The following is a 22473-nucleotide window of genomic DNA, read 5'->3' as shown; positions in this document are numbered from 1 at the left end:
GAAGAATTAGTGAAGTGGAGGGAGACATAATCCATAATGCAGAGCAAAGAAATCAGAGGTGATATGAAAAGGAAGTTTTGAAATATGAAGGATGGAATGAGATGCTCCAACTCCAGAGCTGCTTTCTTTGTTTTTTGGCACAGAGTCTCACTCTTACCCAGGCTGGAGTGCAGTGGCATGATAGCTCACTGCAATCTCCGCCTCCCAGGTTCAAGTGATTCTCCTGCCTCTGCCTCCTGAGTAGCTAGGATTATAGACGTGTGCTACCATGTCTGGCTAATTTTTTTGTATTTTTAGTAGAGACAGAGTTTCACCATGTCAGGCTGGTCTCAAACTCCTGACCTTGTGATCTGCCCGCCATGGCCTCACAAAATGCTGGAATTACAGGTGTGAGCCACTGTGCCCAGCCTGCTTTGTTTGTTACATGGATTTGTTGCATGCAGCCAGAACAGCCACAGAGCCATCATGAGCTCTGCCCAGTGTCATACAGGAGTACCTGGTTTTTGGCATCTCAGGCCCATATGTTTGTTTGTTGTAGTACTTTCTTTTTCATTAATATCCTTCTTTCCCAATTTTTTTTTTTTTTTTTGAGACGGAGTTTTGCTCTTGTTACCCAGGCTGGAGTGCAATGGCGCGATCTCGGCTCACCGCCACCTCCGTCTCCTGGGTTCAGGCAATTCTCCTGCCTCAGCCTCCTGAGTAGCTGGGACTACAGGCACGTGCCACCATGCCCAGCTAATTTTTTGTATTTTTAGTAGAGACGGGGTTTCACCATGTTGACCAGGATAGTCTCGATCTCTTGACCTTGTGATCCACCTGCCTCGGCCTCCCAAAGTGCTGGGATTACAGGTGTGAGCCACTGCGCCCGGCTCCAGTTTTTTTTTTTTTTAAAGACAGAGTCTCGCTGTGTTGTCCAGGCTGGAGTGCACTGGCATGATCTTGGCTCACTGCAGTCTCTCTGCCTCCTGAGCCAGCATGCCTGGCTGTTTTTTTTTAATTGTGTTATTTTTCAAAGACTATATAAAGAAACAAATTATCCTAAGGGTTAAAGTACCTGCTGACTCTTAAAATGTTAAACCTTATTGCCCCCAGTCAGGTGAATCTCAGGTGGAAGTGGGTCATATTCTAGGCTGGTTGTCCTGTGTCTTAAATTCTAAAGAATGTAGTGAAGATAAAGATGTTAGCTGATAATCCCCAGTTATTTGCTGATGGCAGATAATAAATAAACTGGCAGGGGTAGCCCTCTTCAAAGAGCCTTGCAGCATAAGCTGGTACCACCTCAAAACGGGGAGCAAGTCCCATCTCCTAGTGTCACACAGGGAATGACTGTGCTCCACACTGGGTTGATTTCCTCTAAAAGAGGCTAAGGAACTGTCATAAAACAAAACAAAAAAAAACTTAAAAGTTTTGGTTAGGTGTGGTGGCTAATGTCTGTAATCCCAGCCCAAGGAGGAAGGATTGCTTGAGGGCAGTAGTTTGAGACCAGCCTGGGCAGAGACCACTTCTCTACAAAATTAAGCAATTAGCTGGGCATGGTGGCATGCACCTATAGTCCCAGTTACTTGGGAGGCTGAGGTGGGAGGATTGCTTGAGCCCAGAATGTTGAGGCTGCAGTGAGTCACGATTGTGCCACTCACTGCCCTCTAGCTTGTGAGACAGACTAAGACCCTGTCTTTCTAGAAGAAGAAAGAAAAAGAAAACTGGTAAACAATTATATTAGCATGTGTGTGTACTTGTATTTGGCAGGATCACTTCAAAGTATATTACAGAGATTATGACATTTTATCCCTTCCAACTTGAGCATGTATCTCCAAAAAATAAGGATGTTCATCTGCATATTCACAATATGGTTATACCTGAGCAAAGTAAATTTAATTCCCTAATATCACTTAACATTCGCCCACACGCCATGACTCACACCTGTAGTCCCAGCACTTTGGAAGTCGAGGCTGGTGGATTGCTTGAGCCCAGGAGTTCGAGACCAGCCTGGGCAACATGTGAAGACCTCATGTCTTCAAAAACTACAAAAATTAGCAGGTGTGATGGCACCTGCCTGTGGTTCCAACACTCGAGAGGCTGAGGTGGGAGGATTGCTTGAGTCTGACACGTCAAGACTGACGTGAGCTATGATTGCACCACTGCACTCTAGGCTGGGTGACAGAGTAACCCTGTCTTTAAAAGAGGTGTGTTGCTATGCGTGGTGGCTCATGCCTGTAATCCCAGCACTTTGGGAGGCTGAGCAAGGCAGATCATCTGAGATCAGGAGTTTGAGACCAGCCTGGCCAACATGGAGAAAACCCATCTCTACTAAAATACAAACATTAGGCAGGTGTGGTGGCGGACACCTGTAGTCCCAGCTACTTTTCAGAGGCTGAGGCAGGAGAATCACTTGAACCTGGGAGGCAGAAGTTGCAATGGGCCGAGATTGTGCCACTGCTCTCCAGCCTGGTTGACAGAGTGAGGCTCTGTCTCAAAAAAAAAAAAAAAAAAAGGTGTATGGAGGGTGGGGCTAGGGGAAGAGAATGAGAAAGTAGAGGAAAAACAGTTTAAAACAGTTTGAGGGTTTTTTATGAAACAAACTCATCAACCCTTTTTTTTTTAACTCTAATTAAAAAAAAATTATAAAAGTATTTGACCTAATATGCTGTTTCTTGTTTGTTTGTTTGTTTGTTTTTGAGACAGGGTCTTGCTGTATTGCCCAGGTGTGAGTGCAGTGGTGCGGTCTTGGCTCACTACAGCCTCCACCTCCTGGGCTCAAGGGATCCTTCCACCTCAGCCTCCCATGTAGCTGGGACTGCAGGTATGGGCCACCACCCCAGCTCATTTTTAAATTTTTTGTAGAGATGGGGTCTTGCCATGTTGCCCAGGCTGGTCTCAAACTCCTGGGCTCAAGTGATCTGCCCGCCTTGGCTTTCCAAAGTACTGGGATTACAGGCATAAGCCACTGCTCCTGGCCAGCCTTTTTTTACCTAATCATTTTAGCATCCATTGATGACCTTTGCCTGAGTGAATTATTTCATTGGAGTTTTCAAAATGATGACTATTTTTATTTTTTTGAGACAGCTTGAACTCTGTCACACAGGCTGGAGTGCAGTGGCACATTCCTGGCTCACTCCAGCCTCAACCTCCCAGGCTCAATTGACCCTCCCTCCTCAGCCTCCTAAATAGCTTGGACTACAGGCACACACCACCACACACAGCTAATTTTTGTATTTTTTGTAGAGATGGGCTTTTGCCATGTTGCCCAGGCTGGCCTTGAACTCCTAGGCTCAAGCAATCCTGCCTCAACCTCCTAAAGTGCTCGGATTACAGGTGTGAGCCACTGCGACCAGCCACAAGCAGATTTTGTTTGTTTGCTTGTTTGTTTTTGAGATGGAGTTTTCACTTGTCTTGAGACAGGGTTTCACCATGTTGGTCAGGCTGGTCTCGAACTCCTGACTTCAGATAATCCATCCGCCTTGGCCTCCCAAAGTGCTGGGATTACAGACATGAGCCACTGCACCCAGCAAAAGTTCTTTTCTAATTTCCCTCTTTTGATAAAAAGTCTTTCTTCTTGAAGTAATTGATGATAACACTTTGAGTGCCTAGGTGCCAGGAAAACTCATTTTCAGATAATTCTGTCACAGTCATTGATCTCTACCTGATGTCACTTTTTAATTTGAAAAACGAGAGATGCATAATAAAAACATAATGTATATAAGACTTACAATACTTTGTTTTCCTCTTTTTTTTTGAGACAGAGTCTTGCTATGTCACTCAGGCTGGTGTGCAGTGGTATGATCTTGGCTCACTGCAACCTCCACCTCTGGGTTCAATCGATTCTCCTGACTCAGCCCCTTGAGTAGTTGGGCTTACAGGCATGTGCCACCAACCCAGCTAATTGTTTGTTTGGTTTTTTTTTCCCCTGAGACTGAGTCTTGCTCTATTGCCCAGGCTGGAGCACAGTGGTGCTATAATCCCAAAGTGCTGGGATTACAAGGCGTAAGCCATGGTGCCTGGCCTAATTGTTGTATTTTTAGTAGAGACAGGGTTTCGCTATGTTGACCAGACTGGTCTCAAACTCCTGACCTCAGGTGATCCACCCGCTTCAGCCTCCCAAAGTGCTAAAATTATAGGCATGAGCCACTGCATCCAGACAGGCTTATAATCCAAAAGACAATTTGTATGCCAGAATTAAAACAAACAAAACATATTCCATTGAAGAGTCAACTAAAAATATCTTGAAGAAAATTAAAACCCGGTCCTACTTTAGAGACCTGTTGTAGCCAAGAAATTATTAAAGATTTAGTTCAAATTGTAGGAGAATAATAATAAGTAAAAAACAATTAACAAGACTAGAATTCAATAACAGGTTGTGAAAGGAAAATAAATCTTGGGACCCCAAAATCACTAAGCCAAAGGAAAAGTCAAGCTGGGAACTACATCAGGCAAACCTGCCTCCCATTGCATTCTTAAATAAGATAGCTGTAAAGATAAAAGAGCTGCATACCACCCGGGCACGGTGGCTCACACCTGTAATCCCAGCACTTTGGGAGGCCGAGGCAGGTGAATCACTTGAGGCCAAGAGTTTGAGACCAGCCTGGCCAACATGGTGAAACACCATCTCTACTAAAAATACAAAAATTAGCCAGGTGTGGTGGCACACACCTGTGATCCCAGCTAGGGATTACTCGGGAGGCAGAGGCAGAGAATCACTTGAACCTGAGAGGCAGAGGCTGCAGTGAGTTGAGATCATGCCACTGAACTCTAGCCTGGGTGGCTCACGCCTGTAATCCTAGCAATTTGGGAGCCCAAGGCAGGTGGCTCACCTGAGGTCAGGAGTTCATGACCAGCCTGACCAACATGGTGAAAACCCGTCTCTACTAAAAATACAAAAATTAGCTGGGCATGGTGGTGGGCGCCTGTAATCCCAGCTATTTGGGAGGCTGAGGAGGGAAATCCAGCCATTGCACTCCAGCCTGGGTGACAGAGTGAAACTCTGTTTTTAAAAAAAAGCGCTCTTTTTCGCTCAGGCCTGTGATGCCGGCAGGATGGGCAAGTGTGGATTTCGTACTGCTAGGAAGCTCTGTAGCCACCGACGAGACCAGAAGTGGCATGATAAACAGAACAAGAAAGCCCATTTGGGCACAGCCCTGCAGGCCAACCCTTTTGGAGGTGCTTCTTATGTAAAAGGAATCGTGCTAGAAAAAGTAGGAGTTGAAGCCAAGTAGCCAAATTCTGCCATTAGGAAGTGTGTCAGGGTCCAGCTGATCAAGAATGGCAAGAAAATCACAGCCTTTGTACCCAATGATGGTTGCTTGAACTTTATTGAGGAAAATGATGAAGTTCTGGTTGCTGGATTTGGTCGCAAAGGTCATGCTGTTGGTGATATTCCTGGAGTCCGCTTTAAGGCTGTCAAAGTAGCCAGTGTCTCTCTTTTGGCCCTATACAAAGGCAGGAAGGAAAGACCAAGATCATAAATTTTAATGGTGAAAACACTGTAGTAATAAATTTTCATGTGCCAAAAAAACAAAACAAAACAAAAAAACAAAAGCAAAAACCAACCAATAAAAAACAAAAAACGCACAGTGTATACTATGGTTTTTTTCTGAAGCAATTTTTCTCTCTCCTGTTCTTGATTTTTACCAAGGATGAATTTTACTAGGACAAATTTACTTGTAAAGTAAGTTATTATACGTGGCCTGATTATTTGCATAAAATACAACAAGAATAGTGATTGGCCACATAGGTCGAATTTTGCATTAGATTTTCAAAAGTCTCTTGAGGCTAAGAAACCAAGCCAAGGATTTTTCAGACTGTGCCTGTCATACCGATACAAATTGGGTGAATTCCTTTCTTCTCAAGGTCACAAAATACCTTGAGGTTTCTAGGCCTATCATATAGTGGCTGGGCCCAGTGGCTCACGCCTGTAATCCCAGCTCTTTGGGAAGCTGAGTTGGGAGAATCACCTGATCCTGGCAAGTTGAGGCTCCAGTGAGCTATGATTGCACCACTACACTTTCAGTTTGGGCAACAGAGTGAGACCTTGCCACAGTAAAAATAAAATAGTTGACCTCAATTCCTCAAAGCACTCTGGAAATATTGGAAAATACGTGATTCTAGTCAAAACTATGGTAAAATAATTGTATCTAATTGTGTACTAATTGTGTACAAAATAAAACAGATTCTTACTGAATTTACCCAAATAACTATTTTGCCATAAATTAATAGTACTCATAGTTTCCAAATTTTGGAGAAATGAAGTGAAGAGAAAGTCATGTTTTTTTTTCTTTTTTTTTTTGAGACGGAGTTTTTGCTCTTGTTACCCAGGCTGGAGTGCAATGGTGCGATTTCGGCTCACCGCAACCTCTGCCTCCTGGGTTCAGGCAATTCTCCTGCCTCAGTCTCCTGAGTAGCTGGGATTACAGGCACGCGCCACCATGCCCAGCTAATTTTTTGTATTTTTAGTAGAGACGGGGTTTCACCATGTTGACCAGGATGGTCTCGATCTTTTGACCTCGTGATCCACCCGCCTGGCCTCCCAAAGTGCTCGGATTACAGGCATGAGCCACCATGCCCGGCGTTTTTTTTCTTTTTCTTTTTTTTTTTTTTTTTTTGAGACAGTGTCTTGCTCTATTCTCCAAGCTGGAGTGCAGTGGTGCAATTTTGACTCACTGCACCATCTACCTCCCTGGTTCAAGTAATTCTCACACCTCAGCCTCTGAGTAGCTGGGATTACAGGCATGCGTCACCATGCCTGGCTAATTTTGTATTTTTAGTAGAGACAGGTTTTCACCATGTTGGTCAGGCTGGTCTTGAACTCCCAACCTCAGGTGATCCACCCACCTCTGCCTCCCAAAGTGCTGGATTACAAGTGTGAGCCACTGCGCTTAGCCAAAATTTATTTTTTATCACTATTATTTATTGTTTTTGAGAATTTCTCTTACTTTCCTGCCAGCTGAGAAAGATGTTTTAAGAAATACAAAAATTAGCCAGTCGTGGTGGCTGGCACATGTAATCCCAGCTACCTGGGAGGCTGAGGCAGAGAATTTCTTGAACCCAGGAGGTGGAGGTTGGAGTGAGCCAAGATTGTGCCACTGCACTTCAGCCTGGGTCACAGAGCAAGACTCCATCTCAAAAAAAAGAAATACATACTAGGCCAGGTGCGGTGGCTCATGCCTATAATCCCATCACTTTGGGAGTCCGAGGCAGGCAGATCACTTTGAGGTCAGGAGTTTGAGACCAGCCTGGCCAACATGGTAAAACCCCATCTCAGGCAGGGCTCGGTGGCTCATGCCTGTAATCCCAGCACTTTGGGAGGCTGAGGTGGGTGAATCACCTGAAGTCAGGAGTTTGAGACCAGCCTGGCCAACATGGTGAAACCCCGTTTCTACTAAAAATAGAAAAAATTAACCGGGCATGGTGGCGGGCACCTGTAATCCCAGCTACTCGGGAGGCTGAGGCAGGAGAATCACTTGAATCTGAAAGGTGGAGGTTGCAGTGAGTTGAGATCATGCCACTGCACTCCAGCCTGGGCAACAGAGCAAGACTCTGTCTCAAAAAAAAGAAAAAAACCCAGAATATCAGGAAAAGGAAGACGTATACTTCTATTGTGATCATTTGAGTCTACTGTGGTTTTTTTTGTTGTTGTTGTTGTTGTTGTTGAAAAGATGTCGAAGCCTTTGCTTTGATCTTCCTTCCCAATCCTTTTTTGGACAAAAACTAATAGCTGGCCATGGGTGGTCATGCCTACAATTCTAGCACTTTGGGAGGCCGAGTGGGTGGGGAGGTGGAGGATCACTTGACCCCAGGAGTTCAAGACCAACCTGGGCAACATAGTGGGACCCTGTGTCTACAAAAATAATATTTGCTGGGCTTGGTGGCACGTGCCTGTAGTCTCACCTACTCAGGAGGCTGAGGTGGGATGATTGCTCGAACCCAGGTGGTCAAAGCTGCAGTGAGCTGTGATCATGCTACTGCACTCCAGCCTGGGTGACAGAGTAGGCTCCTGTCTCAAAAAAAAAAAAAAAAGAAAATATTGACTTTTTCCTATTCCCTTCTTGTAATGACTTTTGGTTGGAAAGATTACATTAGCAGGAATGTATAATGGTCTCTGGTCCCTGACATTTGCTGTTCAGTCAGTGTTTGTTGTTACTATCTCTTTCCATTGTTTAAGGGATAGCTGAGAAGACAGGGAGAGCCTGAGCTGGTTTTATCCTAAGCAAAGGAGCTGGGAGTGGGGATGAATGTGTGAAGGGAAGGAGGGCCCATGCAAGGTAAAAGAGGGTGTTGGGGAAGGGGCTTCATGCTAGAATTTGGCTGCTAATCCAGCGGGCACTCACCAGGCTGTGATTTGCAAAGTCCACTGTAAAAAGAAAACAAAACTTCAGTACTCTAAGTTTATGCCAAGGGGGAAGTTAAACCTTACAGACTGAGTCAGGTAGCATGTTTGCAATTCTGCTTCTTATAACTCTCTTCCTCATTGCTCTTGTTCTGTAATGAGACCTCCTTTCCAATCACTGATCTTTGTTGTAGATTAACTGCCTCCTTTATTGTCCTGCATTTGACTCAGAACATATGGCACCCAAGACATGACTATTGCATCGTCAGTGTGGAATGTGAAAAATATCTTTCCCCACGGAAAAAAAGAACACACATTGACTAATCAGATCATTGTAACTGTGCAATAAGCCTTACTATAGAACGATGTTGAAACTCTGCTAAGCTTCCGTAAACTTTATGTCTATATAAATGATCCCAAACTTCTACACTTTGGAACACAGACTTCTATTCTTTGGAATCTGTGCCTCTAGGTGGACCACTTCCTCAACCTTTGCACTTGGATAAACTTCATTTTTTTTTTTCACTTTATTTTTTTTTTTGAGATGGAGTTTTGCTCTTGTTACCCAGGCTGGAGTGCAATGGCGCGATCTCGGCTCACCGCAACCTCCACCTCCTGGGTTCAAGCAATTTTCCTGCCTCAGCCTCCTGAGTAGCTGGGACTACAGGCGCACGCCACCATGCCCGGCTAATTTTCGTATTTTTAGTAGAGACAGGGTTTCACCATGTTGACCGGGATGGTCTCGATCTCTTGACCTTGTGATCCACCCACCTCAGCCTCCCAAAGTGCTGGGATTACAGGCTTGAGCCACCGTGCCCGGCTGGATAAACTTCCTAAACTAGATCCTAAGCCTGGTACAGTGGTACATGCCCGTAGTCCCTGCTACTCTAGGAGGCTGAGACAGGAAGATCCCTTGAGCCTAGGAGTCTGAATCTAACCTGGGCAGCATAGCAAGACTCCATCTCTAAAACAAAGATAACAACACTAGATTCTGACCCTTTTTTTTTCCTTTGAGATGGAGTCTTGCTCTGTCGCCCAAGCTGGAGCGCAGTGGTGTGATCTTGCCTCACTGCAACCTCAGCCTCCCAAGTTCAAGCAATTCTCCTGCCTCAGTCTCTTGAGTTGCTGAGACTACATGTGTGGGCCACCACGTCCAGCTAATTTTTTTATTTTTAGTAGAGACAGGGTTTCACCATTTGACCAGGCTGGTCTTGAACTCCTGACCTCAGGTGATCCACCTGCCTTGGCTTCCCAAAGTGCTAGGATTACAGGCATGAGCCACCGCGCCCAGTCTAGATTCTGACCTTTTTAATTATTATATTTTAGATTGACACCGCTTGCCCCGATTTGGTTTTTTTTTGTTTTTTTTTTTGAGGCAGAGTCTTATTTTGTTGCCTAGACTGGAGTGTATTGGCATGATCTCGGCTCACTGAAACCTCTGCCTCCCAGGTTCAAGCGATTCTCCTACCTCAGCCTCTCAAGTAGCTGGGATTACAACCGCCTGCCAACACTCTCGGCTACATTTTTGTATTTTTAGTAAAGACAGTGTTTCACCATGTTGGCCAAGCTGGTCTCAAATTCCTGACCTCAAGTGATCCGCCCACTTCAGCCTCCCAAAGTGCTAGGATTATAGGCGTGAGCCTCCACATCCAGGCAACTTGCCCCAGTTTTTAAACAACTTATTATTTTTAAAAAATATTTCCAGGCTGGGCGTGGTGACTCACACCTGTAATCCCAGCACTTTAGGAGGCTGAGGTGGGTGGATCACGAGGTCAAGAGATGGAGACTATCCTGGCCAACATGGTGAAACCCCATGTCTACTAAAATTACAAAAATTAGCTGCGTGTGGTGGTGCGCGCCTGTAGTCCCAGCTACTCAGGAGGCTGAGGCAGAAGAATCACGTGAACCTGGGAGGCAGAGGTTGCAGTGAGGTGAGATCGTGCCACTGCACTCCAGCCTGGGCAACAGAGCAAGACTCCATCTCAAAAAAAAAAAGAAAAAAAAAAATTTCCTCACAGAGTAGGGCTAACTCATAGGCAGCATGCCCAGAGTCAGCCCACTTTGTCCCATTGGTACAAACAAGCTCTTTCCTTTTTCAGTCTCCTGCCACTTCTCTCAATCTTCTCTGTGTATTTAAAGAAAAAAAAGCGGGCCGGGCGCGGTGGCTCACGCCTGTAATCCCAACACTTTGGGAGGCTGAGGCGGGTGGATCACGAGGTCAAGAGATTGAGACCATCGTGGTCAACATGGTGAAACCCCGTCTCTACTAAAAATACAAAAAATTAGCTGGGCATGGTGGTGTTCGCCTGTATTCCCAACTACTCAGGAGGCTGAGGCAGGAGAATTGCCTGTACCAAGGAGGCGGAGGTTGCGGTGAGCCAAGATCGTGCCATTGCAGCACTCCAGCCTGGGTAACAAGGGCGAAACTCCGTCTCAAAAAAAATAAAAAAAAAAAAATTTAAAAAGCTGGGGAAAAAAGGTTCTTCAACTCATTCTGCAACCTTGACGTACATATCATTCATTTTAGCTGGACACTAGCACTGGTTTAAAAGTTCTGACCCTGGTTTTCAAACTTGAACATATTACAAATCACCTGGAAGGCATGTTAAGGTCTGGTGGCCCCAAGCCCCAGAGCTTCTGATTCCATGGGTCTAGGAAGAGTGAAAGAGGGAAAGGTCAAAAATTTTTTTTTGAAGGTTTTTTGTTTTGGTTTCGTTTTTCGGAGATGAGGTCTCTGTCACTTAAGTTGGCGTGCAGTGGTACAATTAGAGCTCACCACTGCCTCGAACTCCTAGGCTCAAAGTGATCAAGCCATTCTCCCACGTAGCTAGGACTATAGGTGTGCATTACCATGCCTGGCTAATTTTTTTTTTTTTTTTTTTTTTTTGCATGCCTGCCCGCCTGGCTAATTTTTAATTTTTTTCTTTGAGACGGAGTCTCGCTCTGTCACCCAGGCTGGAGTGCAGTGGTGTGATCTCGGCTCACTGCAACCTCTGCTTCCTGGGTTCAAGGGATTCTCCTGCCTCAGCCTCCCAAGTAGCTGGGACTACAGGAGCGTGCCACCACACCCAGCTAATTTTTTGTATTTTTAATAGAAATGGGGTTTCACCATGTTAGCCAGGATGGTCTAAATCTCCTGACCTCATGATCTGCCCGCCTTGGCCTCCCAAAGTGCTAGAATTACAGGCGTAAGCCACTGTGTCCGGCCTAATTTTTAAATTTTTTAGACATGGGGTCTCGCTATGTTGCCCAGGCTGCCCTTGAATTTGATCATCCTGCCTCAGTCTCCCAAAGTGCTAGGATTAGGGATCTGAGCCATCACACCTTGCCAGGAAGGTGGTGTCTCTCTCTCAAGCCTCCCTCTACTTCTATTTCTACCAGGCAGTGGTTCTGAGATGGGAGACCCCCCTCGCATCCTTCAATTTCACCTCCTCCCTCTCCTTCCCCCGTCCAGATGGGAAGGAGGGTGAAGAAGAAAAAAAAATTAAATAGAATACCAAAGAGCTGGGAAAATTATTCCCTTTTTGGTTCCCAGTGTCTCCGCTATTGGTTAACCTTGAAAGAGCTGCAAATCAATGTTATCTCTGCCAGCTGGAGCCCAGCACTGGTTCACACCCCCATGTCTCCATGGACCAGGCTCCCTCCTGGAAACACCTCTGCCAACAGACAGCTTGTTGCTTTTGTCTTCTCTCTGTAAGCCCCCTCCCCTGACAGTCCCCACTCACGCTGCACATGAATTAGCAAATCAATGAAGCCAAAAGATTGTAAGGTCGGACGTCCAGCAAATGGACAATGACATAGTTCTGCCTCAGTTTCCCCTTTAGCATTGTAAGCCTATACAAGGGGAGAGAAGCTGCAGCGTGGGGAGCTCAGTGAATGAGGCTGTAGTCCCCCGCAGCTCCTGGCTGAAGAAAAAGCCACTTCCTTCCTCAGTTTGGTGTTCGAGAAGTTTGTTCCCCGATGCTCCTGCTTCAGGTCATGGATCAGACATTCAGACTGTCATTTCCTCTCTGTCTTCCACTATTTCTGGTAAATAAAATTGTCAGCAAAACTTTGTAAGATGTGCAGTGTTCATTTATTTAGAGACAAGAGTCTCACTCTGTTACCCAGGCTGAGGCACGATCATTGCTTATGCAGCCTCGAACTCCTGGGCTCAAGTGGTCCTCCTGCCTCAGCCTCCTGAGTAGTTTGGACTACAGGCATACACCACCATGCCCAGTTAGTTTTATTTTTTGTGGAGATGGGGTCTCACTATGTTGCCCAGGCTGATCTCAAACTCCTGGCCTCAAGCGATCCTCCCGCCTCAGCCTTCCAAAATACTGAGATTATAGGCATGAGCCACTGAACCCGGTGACAGTTTTAGTGGTATTAGACATGCAGCTGACATTGTAATTGCTGCAGATGCTGTACTCCACTCTTCCTTGCTTCACATCTGTTTACTGATCTGCATTAGAAAGGCCAACCCCACAACCACAGTACCTATATTGGTCTACTCCTGCTTCCCACAGGCCCTCTGTATGTGTGTCCCATGAAGAAACAATGTGGTTTACTGACCAAGGGAAAGTATTATATCAGTTTACTCTCAAAACTGCTAATTAAAGGGGAAAATTAAGCATTTATCCTGCCTTTCCTATATAAATCATGTTTCAGGGTAATCAGGGTAACCAAATAGCCTTGATGATTTTTTTTTTTTTTTTTTTTGAGACAGAGTCTTGCTCTGTCACCCAGGCTGGAGTGCAGTGGTGTGATCTCAGCTCCCTGCAACCTCCACCTCCCTGGCTCTATGATTCTTGTGCCTCAGCCTCCTGAGTAGCTGGGACTACAGGCATGCACCACCATGCTCAGCTAACTTTTGTATTTTTGTTTGTTTGTTTTTGAGATGGAGTCCTGCTCTGTCACCCAGGTTGGAGTGCAATGGGGCCATCTTGGCTCACTGCAACTTTCCGCCTCCTGCGTTCAAGTGATTCTCCTGCCTCAGCCTCCTGAGTAGCTAGGATTACAAGTGTCCACCACCATGCCTGGCTAATTTTTTGTATTTTTAGTAGAGACAAGGTTTCACCATATTGGCCAGCCTGGTGTTGACCTCCTGAGCTCAGGTGATCCACACACCTCAGCCTCCCAAAGTGCTGGGATTATAGGCATAAGCCACTGTGCCTGGCCTAATTTTTGTATTTTTTAGTAGAGATGAGGTTTTGCCATGTTAGCCAGGCTGGTCTCAGACTCCTTAGCTCAGATGATCTGCCACCTAGGCCTCCCGAAGTGCTAGGATTACAGGCATGAGCCACCGCACCCAGATGATGAGCTTTTTACTGAGGAATTCCAACTAATAAATGAAGAAATAACAGAATTTCAAAATTACCTTTTTGCAACCCCTCATGAAATAACTTAATCAGACAAAACTCATCTGTGGATCAAATTGTCAGTTGAAAGGTGGGTGTGCGGGCGTGGTGGATCACACCTGTAATCCCAGCACTTTGGGAGGCTGAGGCAAGTGGATCATCTGAGGTCAGGAGTTCAAGACCAGCCTGACCAACATGGTGAAACCCCATCTCTACTAAAAATACAAAAATTAGCCAGGCATGGTGCCGTGTGCCTGTAATCCCAGCTACTCAGGAGGCTGAGGCAGGAGAATCACTTGAACCTGGGAGGCGGGGGTTGCAGTGAGCTGAGATCGCACCACTGCACTCCAGCCTAGGTGACAGAGTGAGACTCCAATCTCAAAAAAAAGAAAGGTTGATGGGGAAACTTCCAAGAGAGAGGAAACTTCCAAGAGAGTCAGGCTATGGCCATCTAAACCCACTTCTCAATCACAGCTTAACTCAGAGGGACAAGCAGTGCAGGTACAATAAGAAGCACTTAGGAAGGACTCTTGCTCCTCCAAAATGGAATCTGAATCCAATCAAACCTTCAGAGGTTTAATAACTGAAAATACAAGGGATGGAGGAAGAAATTAAATGACACTGACAAAGCAAACTGACAAATCGGGAGAGTGGGACATTCTACAGGACAAATAACCCTGTTTCTGCATAGATGGCATTTAAAAAAACAAAAAGGGAAGAAGAGGTGGACTACTATAGATTAAGTGATTTAAGAGACATCAAAGTGCAACGTGAGCCAAGTGTGGTGGTACATGCCTGTAATCCTAGCTACTCGGCCTAGGCAGGAGGGACTGCACGAGCCCAGGAGTTAGAGACCAGCCTGGACAACAGTGAGACCCTGTCTATACAACAAGAAAAAAAAAAAAGCCAATGTATAGATTCTCTTTGGATCCTGATTCAAACAAATCACAACTATAAATATTTTTGAGACATTTGATGTAATTTGGAAAATGACAGTATTATAAGATGACACAGAGTTATTGTTAATTTTTTGGGTCTGCATTAGCGTTATGGTTGTATAACCAAAAGTTCATTTTGTTATTATTATTTTTGTGAGTCAGAATCTCCCTCTGTTGCCCAGGCTGGAGTACAATGGCGCTATCTTGGCTCACTGCAACCTCCACCTCCCAGGTTCAAGTGATTCTCCTGCCTCAGCCTCCCAAGTAGCTGGGATTACATATGCACACCACTACTCCTAATTTTTGTATTTTTAGTAGAGACAGGGTTTCACCATATTTGTCAGGCTGGTCTCAAACTCCTGACCCTGTGATCCGCCCACCTCGGCCTCCCAAAGTGCTGGGATTACAGGCGTAAGCCACTGTGCCTGGCCTCATTTCACTATTTTTATTTATTTATTTTGAGATGGAGTCTCACTCTGTGTCCAGGCTGGAGTGCAGTGGCACCATCTTGGCTCACTGCAGCCTCTGCCTTCTGGTTTCACGCGATTCTCCTGTCTCATCCTCTTGAGTAGCTGGGATTACAGGTGCCCGCCACCATGCCCTGCTATTTTTTTTAGTAGAGATGGAGTTTTGCCATGTTGGCCAGGTTGGTCTCAAACTCCTCACCTCAGGTGATCCACCTGCCTCGGCCTCCCAAAGTGCTGGGATTATAGGCATGAGCCGCTGCGCCCGACCAAAAGTTCATTTTAAAGAATGACATGCATACTTAATAATGTAAGGGAAAATGTCATGAGGGCCGAGATTTTCTTTTTTTTTTCTGAGACAGACAGAGTCTGGCTCTGTCGCCAGGCTGGAGTGCAATAGCACGATCTCAGCTCACTGCAACCTCTGTCTCCCAGGTTCAAGTGATTCCCCGCCTCAGCCTCCTGAGTAACCGGGACTACAGGCGCACCAGCACACCGGGCTATTTTTTTGTATTTTAGTAGAGACGGGGTCTCACCATGACCAGGATGGTCTCGATCTCCTGACCTTGCAATTCGCCCACCTTGGCCTCCCAAAGTGCTGGGATTACAAGCATGAGCCACTGTGCCTGGCCCTGGGATTTGCTTTAAAATACTTCAGCAAAAGAAAGGAAAAGAAAAAAGGAACAGAAGCAAATGTAGCAACACCTTGATAACTGTCGAAATTGGACGTTGGGTACATGGGGTTCATTAAACTATTTTCTCTACTTTTGTGTGGTTTTACAAATGTCTCTAAATTAAAAAAATTAAATATTACATTACTGATCGCAAATTCTGGATAAAATATAACAAAATTATGCCATGCCTTGACATATACTGGGATTATTCTACCACTTCCATCAGATAGAACAAATTACCAAAACATTTCTTAGAGAAGCAGTTGAAAGTAAAACAAATCTCTAACTGCAAATGAATGTGGCCCTCAGCCCACAGTCTTTAACTTATTTTTTCGAGACAGATTCTTACTCTCTCACCCAGGCTGGAGTGCAGTGGTGCGATCTCAGCTCATTACAACCTCTGCCTCGCGGTTTCAAGCAATTCTCCTGCCTCAGCCTCCCGAATAACTGGGATTACAGGCACCTGCTACCACGCCCGGCTAATTTTTATATTTTTAGTAGAGATGGGGTTTCACTATGTTGGCCAGTCTGGTCTGGAACTCCTGACCTTGTGATCTACCCGCCTTGGCCTCTCAAAGTGCTGGGATTACAGGTATGAGCCAGCACGCCCAGCCCCTTTAAATTTCTTAACATCTCATCTAGGCTTTTCCTTCCACATGGATTTTTCTTCCACATAGAGGAAAGCAAGGGCTCTCTCACTCACCTACAGGCTGCCCAGAGTCTTTTCATAAGCATCTGCCTGAGGAGTATTTTCTTATATAATCTGCCATAGGAACCTAGTGCTTACTTCCCTGTCAGGCCAGCCAGGACAGGATTCTTATCTGCATTTCACACACTTGTACCCTATTTCATGGAGAATAAGTATCCTAACCTATGTTAGAAATAGAAAACAGTGGCCGGGCATGGTGGCTCATGCCTGTAATCCTAACACTTTGGGAGGCTGAGGTGGGTGGATCACCTGAGGTCAGGAGTTCAAGACCAGCCTGGCCATCATGGTGAAACCCCATCTTAAAAAGAAAAAAAAAATTAAGAAAAAAAAAGGAAAAAATAAAAAATAAAACAGTGTGGGTTTTAAAATACCTTATAGGTTGGCCGGGCGCGGTGGCTCACGCCTATAATCCAGCACCTTGGGAGGCCGAGGCGGGTGGATCACGAGGTCAAGAGATCGAGACCATCCTGATCAACATGGTGAAACCCCCGTCTCTACTAAAAATACAAAAAATTAGCTGGGCATGGTGGTGCATGCCTGTAATCCCAGCTACTCAGGAGGCTGAGGCAGGAGAATTGCCTGAACCCAGGAGGCGGAGGTTGCGGTGAGCCGAGATCGCGCCATTGCACTCCAGCCTGGGTAACAAGAGCGAAACTCCGTCTCAAAAAATAAATAAATAAATAAATAAAAATTAAAAAAAAATAATAAAATAAAATACCTTATAGGCTGGGTGTGGTGGCTCAAGCCTATAATTCCAGCACTTGGAGAGAACAAGGCAGGCGGATTGCTTGAGCTCAGGAGTTTGAGACCAGCCTATGCAATATAGTGAAACTTTGTGCTAAAAATTAAAAAAATCAGCTGGGCATGGTGGCACACCCTACTTGGTAGGCTGAGGTGGGAGGATCACCAGGAGATTGAAGCTGCAGTGAGCTGTGATAGCACCACTGCACTCCAGCCGTGACAGAGTGAGAGCTTATCTCAAAAATAAAAACAATCTTATGGTGCTCCCTTCAAACTCATTACACCTAGGAAGATCAGCCTGTTTCTCTGTGATAAGAAGGAATGTGGCCAGGCATGGCAGCTCATAGCTGTAACCTCAGCACTTTGGGAAGCTGAGGCAAGAGGATTGCTTAAGCGCAGGAGTTCCATTCCAGCCTGGCAACATAGCACAACCTTGTCTCTACTAAAAATAAAAATAAAAAAATTAACCAGGCATGGTGTCACGCACCTGTAGTCCCAGATACTATGGAGGCTGAGATCCGAGGATCACTTGAGCCCAGGAGGTTGAGGCTTCAGTGAGCTGTGATGTGCAACTGCACTCCAGCCTGGGTGACAGAGTGAGCTAGAACTCATTCCCAGCCCCACAAGTATACATGAGGAAAGCAGACATGAAGATATGCATTGACAGAACCATAAAGACTTTACAAATATTCATTCTCCTTCATTAAAAATTTTAAGTTACAAACATTTTCACTGGTAGTCAATGGGGGTGGTACACCTAGTCCACACCCTGAAACCAAACATCCTGCCACTCGGGGACTTTCACCAGCCCTCTTGAAAGCGGTTATCTTACCTCAACACCAAAGAGGAAGCTCGGCCTTCCCCAGTTCCCTGAGTTCACATTGATTCAATTTTACGGCTCACTAGCCCTGCCCCAGACAGGACCAATCTGTGTCCCGGGAGGGCAGAGAGGGTGGTGGGGCCACATTTGGCCCCATGGGAAGAAAGTATTCTCAGGTGAGGTCAGGACTTCTTTTGTGAAGGGGAAGCCTGGCTTTCAGTCCTAACGGAAGTGATTTCCCTGGTAAAGGGAAAGTGATTTTGCCAAGGTGGAAGTCTAAAGGAAGATGGAACTGTCTTTTAGGCATCTCCAGCAGATCCTCTACAGACCCGTGGTCCTGAAGGCAGAGTCCTGGGCCTAATACCCCTGTGGCAGTGGCACAGCTCAGAGTGTCCCATAGACACTGATTTTGGCCAAGGAGATGCTCTCTGTGTAGTGGCTCCGGCCTTTCTCATACAGGACGTAGAGCTGGGGGGCCTGCTCTTCTCTGTCCATGCTACCCTCCAGGGTTGCCAGGGATGAGTAGCCGCTGGGCCCTGGCCACAGCTGAACTGTCTCTTTCCGCCATGAGGTACCATTGCTGAAGCTCCAGCGCAGGGTCAGGTTCACTCCTGGGGAGAGCAGGAGAGTCAGGGAGGGAGGGTGTCTGCCCAGGTCTTGTCTAGACATAGGGCTCTCCCGGCTGACCCCACCCATGAGGCACTCACGGAACTCTGGATGTGCTGGGTTGGAGAAGAAGACAATGCCAGAGCTGGTGACTACAGCTCCTGCAGCTACCACAGGGTCCACGAGCTCAGGGTCAAAGGTCACATCACGGAGCCTCAGTGTATCACAGGCATCATAGCTGCGGAGGACGACCCGGCAGTGGCAGTGGTAGTTGTTCTGATTTCGGGCATTGATGACGACTGAGCCATCTGGGAGCTCATAGGGCTGAGGGGAGAGGACAGGACCTCAGGGAGGGAACAGGGCCAATGCCCCTGTCCCTGAGGGGAGCAAGGGTGTGCAGCACTGAGCTGAGCAGTCAGACCTTGGGTCTGTGTGAAATGATGCTCTGGAGGGCAGGGATGGTCAAATGGGTAGGGAACATCTCATGGACTCCTGACCTGGCATTCATCAGGATTGAAATCATTTTCCCGCTTGGGCTGGCCATAGGGGATGCCGCTGACCCCACTCCCATAGTGCCAGGAGGCACCATGATCATCACTGAGGAGACAGAAGACTCCATCCCGCTCCAGCGTCCCATGGCCACACACGATGAGGCGGCCCTTCCGTGGCTCCCGCTGTTTCTGTGGGAAGGAGAACTGGGTGTTAGAGAAGGAGAGTCTAGGGGCTCAGAGGCAGGGACAGGGAACTCACCACTTCCCAAGTGCAATCACATGTATGGTCCTCTTCAGTTTGGCCCTTGCCCACTGAGGGTTCCAGTTGGATCCCACAAACACACACAGTTTGAATTAAGAAGCTCTCTGAGAGCTGGGTGCGGTGGCTCACACCTGTAATCCCAGCACTTTGGGAGGCCGAGGCGGGTGGATCACGAGGTCAAGAGATCGAGACCATCCTCATCAACAAGGTGAAACCCCGTCTCTACTAAAAATACAAAAAATTAGCTGGGCACGGTGGCGCGTGCCTGTAATCCCAGCTACTCAGGAGGCTGAGGCAGGAGAATTGCCTGAACCCAGGAGGCGGAGGTTGCGGTGAGCCGAGATCACGCCATTGCACTCCAGCCTGGGTAACAAGAGTGAAACTCTGTCTCAAAAAAAAAAAAGAAGCTCTCTGAGGGTGTACAGCTAGACATGTGCACCGGGGGCCCAGCCACAGGGTACACGAAAACTTAAACTCAACCTGTGCTCACTCACCAAGATGTGCACCCCAGCGCGGGCTTGTGTTTGTCCAAAGTGGGAGTGTCTTTTTCTACTTTGTGTGAGGGTATCGCGTGGACTAGCACAGTCCTTTTGACAACACCAAATGGGAAGCCAATAGCAAAGTTCCCTCCTCCCCTGATAGCGTGTTTCTCCCAGGATGCTCTGTCTTTCAAGGAATCCCACCCAAGCCAGAAAATATGACTTCAGAGGATCTTCCCCTTGGAAAGGAGTTCAGCCCCCTCCCCTATCTCCTAGGACAGAGACCTGAATACCAGAGCCAGGTCCAGGGGCAAACACTTCAGTGCCAATATCCAGGGAGAGATTCCGGGGTGTGCTCCAGGAAACACCATCATCCTTGCTCCATACCAACATGGTAGAGGCCACCTGGCAGCCAGCCTTGTGGGCACAAAGGGTGTAGAAAAGAAATACCACTCCTGTCTCAACATCGCTCACCACCGCCCCAAGGTTCAGCCCATCGGGGACATCCCCGTCGTTGACAATGAACGCTGTAGGAGACCATGTGCTGCCTGAAAAAAATCAGAGGAAGAAACTCAGAGTGAGCACTCTGCAGGTACCCTTTCTACCACTTCCCATTAATTTCCCACCTCCTGCTGGGGACCCCAGGCCTTCCACTGGCCGCAGGGTGCAACCTAACGATCTAACACTTGCACTACCTATACCTCTTGTTTTTCTCCATTGCATTTATCACTTTCCAACACACAAAAATGTTTGTTTTTATACTTGTCTGTCTCCTTACAATAGAATTTAAGTCCTAGGCCAAGCGCAGTGGCTCAGGCCTGTAATCCTAGCACTTTGGGAGGCCGAGGTGGGTGGATCACCTGCGGTAAGGAGATCAAGACCAGCCTGGCCATCATGGTGAAACCCCATCTTAAAAAAAAAAAAAAAAAAAAAAAAATTAAGTCCTGTGAGGACAGAGATTTTTGTTTGTTTTGCTCATGGCTATATTCATAAAACCTAAAATAGGCCAGTCGTGGTGGCTCACACCTGTAATCCCAGCACTTTGGGAGGCCGAGGTGGGCGGATCACGAGGTCAAGAGATCCAGACCATCCTGGCCAACATGGTGAAACCTTGTCTCTACTAAAAATACAAAAATTAGCCGGGCGTAGTGGCATACGCCTGTGGTCCCAGCTACTCGGGAGGCTGAGGCGGAAGAATCGCTTGAACCCAGGAGGCGGAGGTTGCAGTGAGCTGAGATTGTGCCACTGCACTCCAGACTGGCGACAGAGCAAGACTCCGTCTCAAAACAAACAAAGAAAAACCCTAAAATAGTGCCTGGTATAGGTATATAGTAGGTACTCAATAAATGTTTGCTGAGTGAATGTCCAAATCCTTGGTGATCCCAATTTCCAGAGCAGAGCACTGTCCTAGACACTCTCCCTTCTCAGGTTCCCCCTACCCTTCAGGGACCCAGGCATCCAGCCCTCTAAGTTCCCCTATCCTCAAGGTCCTTGGGCCCATTGGGCTGTCCACCCAACCAACCTAGTACCGGCTGTTTCACCCAGGCAACTTTATACCCTGGTCCATGGACCTCCGCAGGGCGATGAACTTGGCCCCCTCATCGGATGAGGACATTTTCCTCGCCTCAGCAAAGGCGAGGAGAGTGCCCCGAGGAGTGGCTGTGATGAGTGGGATGCGGAAGGTGTCCACCGAGCCGATCTGTCTCCCGCTCACCCACAGCAGTTGCTCCATGGTCACCAGCGGCTGTACCTGTCACGGGAAGAGGAAGGGTCAACAAAGACAAACTCAGGTCTTGATGGGAGAGGGAGGATCTAATAGGGTCTGGGATCCCAGAACAAGAAAGAGAAACCCAAAAGAGAGTTTCGAGCAAAGCTGGCGGCTCGGTGCAGGGGACAGACTAGGAGAGGAGAAGGAGCCTTCAGGGAGGGAAGGGGACCCCAAAAGAGGAAGGGGCTCGAATGAGGAGGAAGACTGCGACCCGGAGAGGGAGAGGGGTTGGAAGCAGTCGGAGGAAACCAGGTCTGGGAGAAGGAAAAGGGTCCTGTTGAGGAAAGGCGGCTTAGCCGCCCGCGTTCCGGGAGACACTAGGTGTCGACCACCTGCGCGAGTCGGGGATGGGGCTATGCGAGGGGTGACTCACCAGACCGAAGTCGTTCTCAGCCCCGGACCGGGAGTCTGCCAGAGACAACAGCAGCAGGAAGATCGCAGCAAACACCCGAACCCTGCAGCCTCCCCAGAAGCCCAGAATCCGCGGCCCCCAGAGTCTGCCCGAGAGCTCCGTGCTAGGTCGTTCGCCAGTCATCTCTCCCCACGGCGGCTGAGAGCCCTGCAACTAGACTCCACAGGGTCGGGCGTCAGCTGACCCGGACCCTTTAAAGCGCAGATGTCACCCTTTAGCCCGCCCCCGTCTGGCGGGCCCGCCGCGCTTCCGGGGCTCTAATTGGTCTTCAAGCAGCTCATCTCCTCCCACGTGATCACGTAGCGTCTCAAAACTTGCCTTTCCGATTGGCCCTCTTGGAGGCCCAGAGCGCGTGACCCGAAAGGGAAGCGGACTGGCTGGGGTGAAGAAGGGCCCTGCACCATCCATATTAGGATTTTTGATTGGCCGCGGCACCAGGGCGTCACAGGG

At 47.4% G+C, this 22473-nt stretch overlaps 1 protein-coding gene and 1 pseudogene across 1 annotated transcript; one reads left to right on the top strand and one right to left on the bottom strand.

Moving 5' to 3' along the window:
* The first annotated feature begins 781 nt into the window (after window positions 1-781).
* LOC135268395 (small ribosomal subunit protein uS12-like) lies at window positions 782-6309 on the top strand (annotated as a pseudogene).
* An 11552-nt stretch (window positions 6310-17861) lies between these two features.
* NEU1 (neuraminidase 1) lies at window positions 17862-22235 on the bottom strand. The gene is made up of 6 exons (XM_012436706.2): window positions 21985-22235; window positions 21401-21593; window positions 20129-20391; window positions 19109-19291; window positions 18713-18935; window positions 17862-18616 (listed from the first exon to the last, which is right to left on the bottom strand). The coding sequence occupies exons 1-6, from the start codon at window positions 22144-22146 to the stop codon at window positions 18390-18392; spliced, it is 1251 nt and encodes a 416-aa protein (XP_012292129.1). The 5' UTR covers window positions 22147-22235; the 3' UTR covers window positions 17862-18389.
* Window positions 22236-22473: the final 238 nt, after the last annotated feature.

Source organism: Aotus nancymaae, unplaced genomic scaffold, assembly GCF_030222135.1.
Source record: "Aotus nancymaae isolate 86718 unplaced genomic scaffold, 86718_ANA_hifiasm-v0.15.2.pri h1tg000040l, whole genome shotgun sequence".
Classification (NCBI taxonomy): domain Eukaryota; kingdom Metazoa; phylum Chordata; class Mammalia; order Primates; family Aotidae; genus Aotus; species Aotus nancymaae.
The sequence above is the reverse complement of the archived record's forward strand: the minus strand, read 5'-3'. Positions and strand labels throughout refer to the sequence as shown.

What these genes read in the sequence shown, in the direction of transcription:
- NEU1 (XM_012436706.2), bottom strand. Translation starts at nt 22,146, where the DNA reads ATGACTGGCGAACGACCTAGCACGGAGCTCTCGGGCAGACTCTGGGGG. An exon ending in GCGGAGGTCCATGGACCAGG is followed by an intron (nt 20,392 to 21,400) that starts GTATAAAGTTGC and finishes GATTTTTTTCAG; the next exon opens with GCAGCACATGGTCTCCTACA. An exon ending in CCCAGCACATCCAGAGTTCC is followed by an intron (nt 18,617 to 18,712) that starts GTGAGTGCCTCA and finishes TGCTCTCCCCAG; the next exon opens with GAGTGAACCTGACCCTGCGC.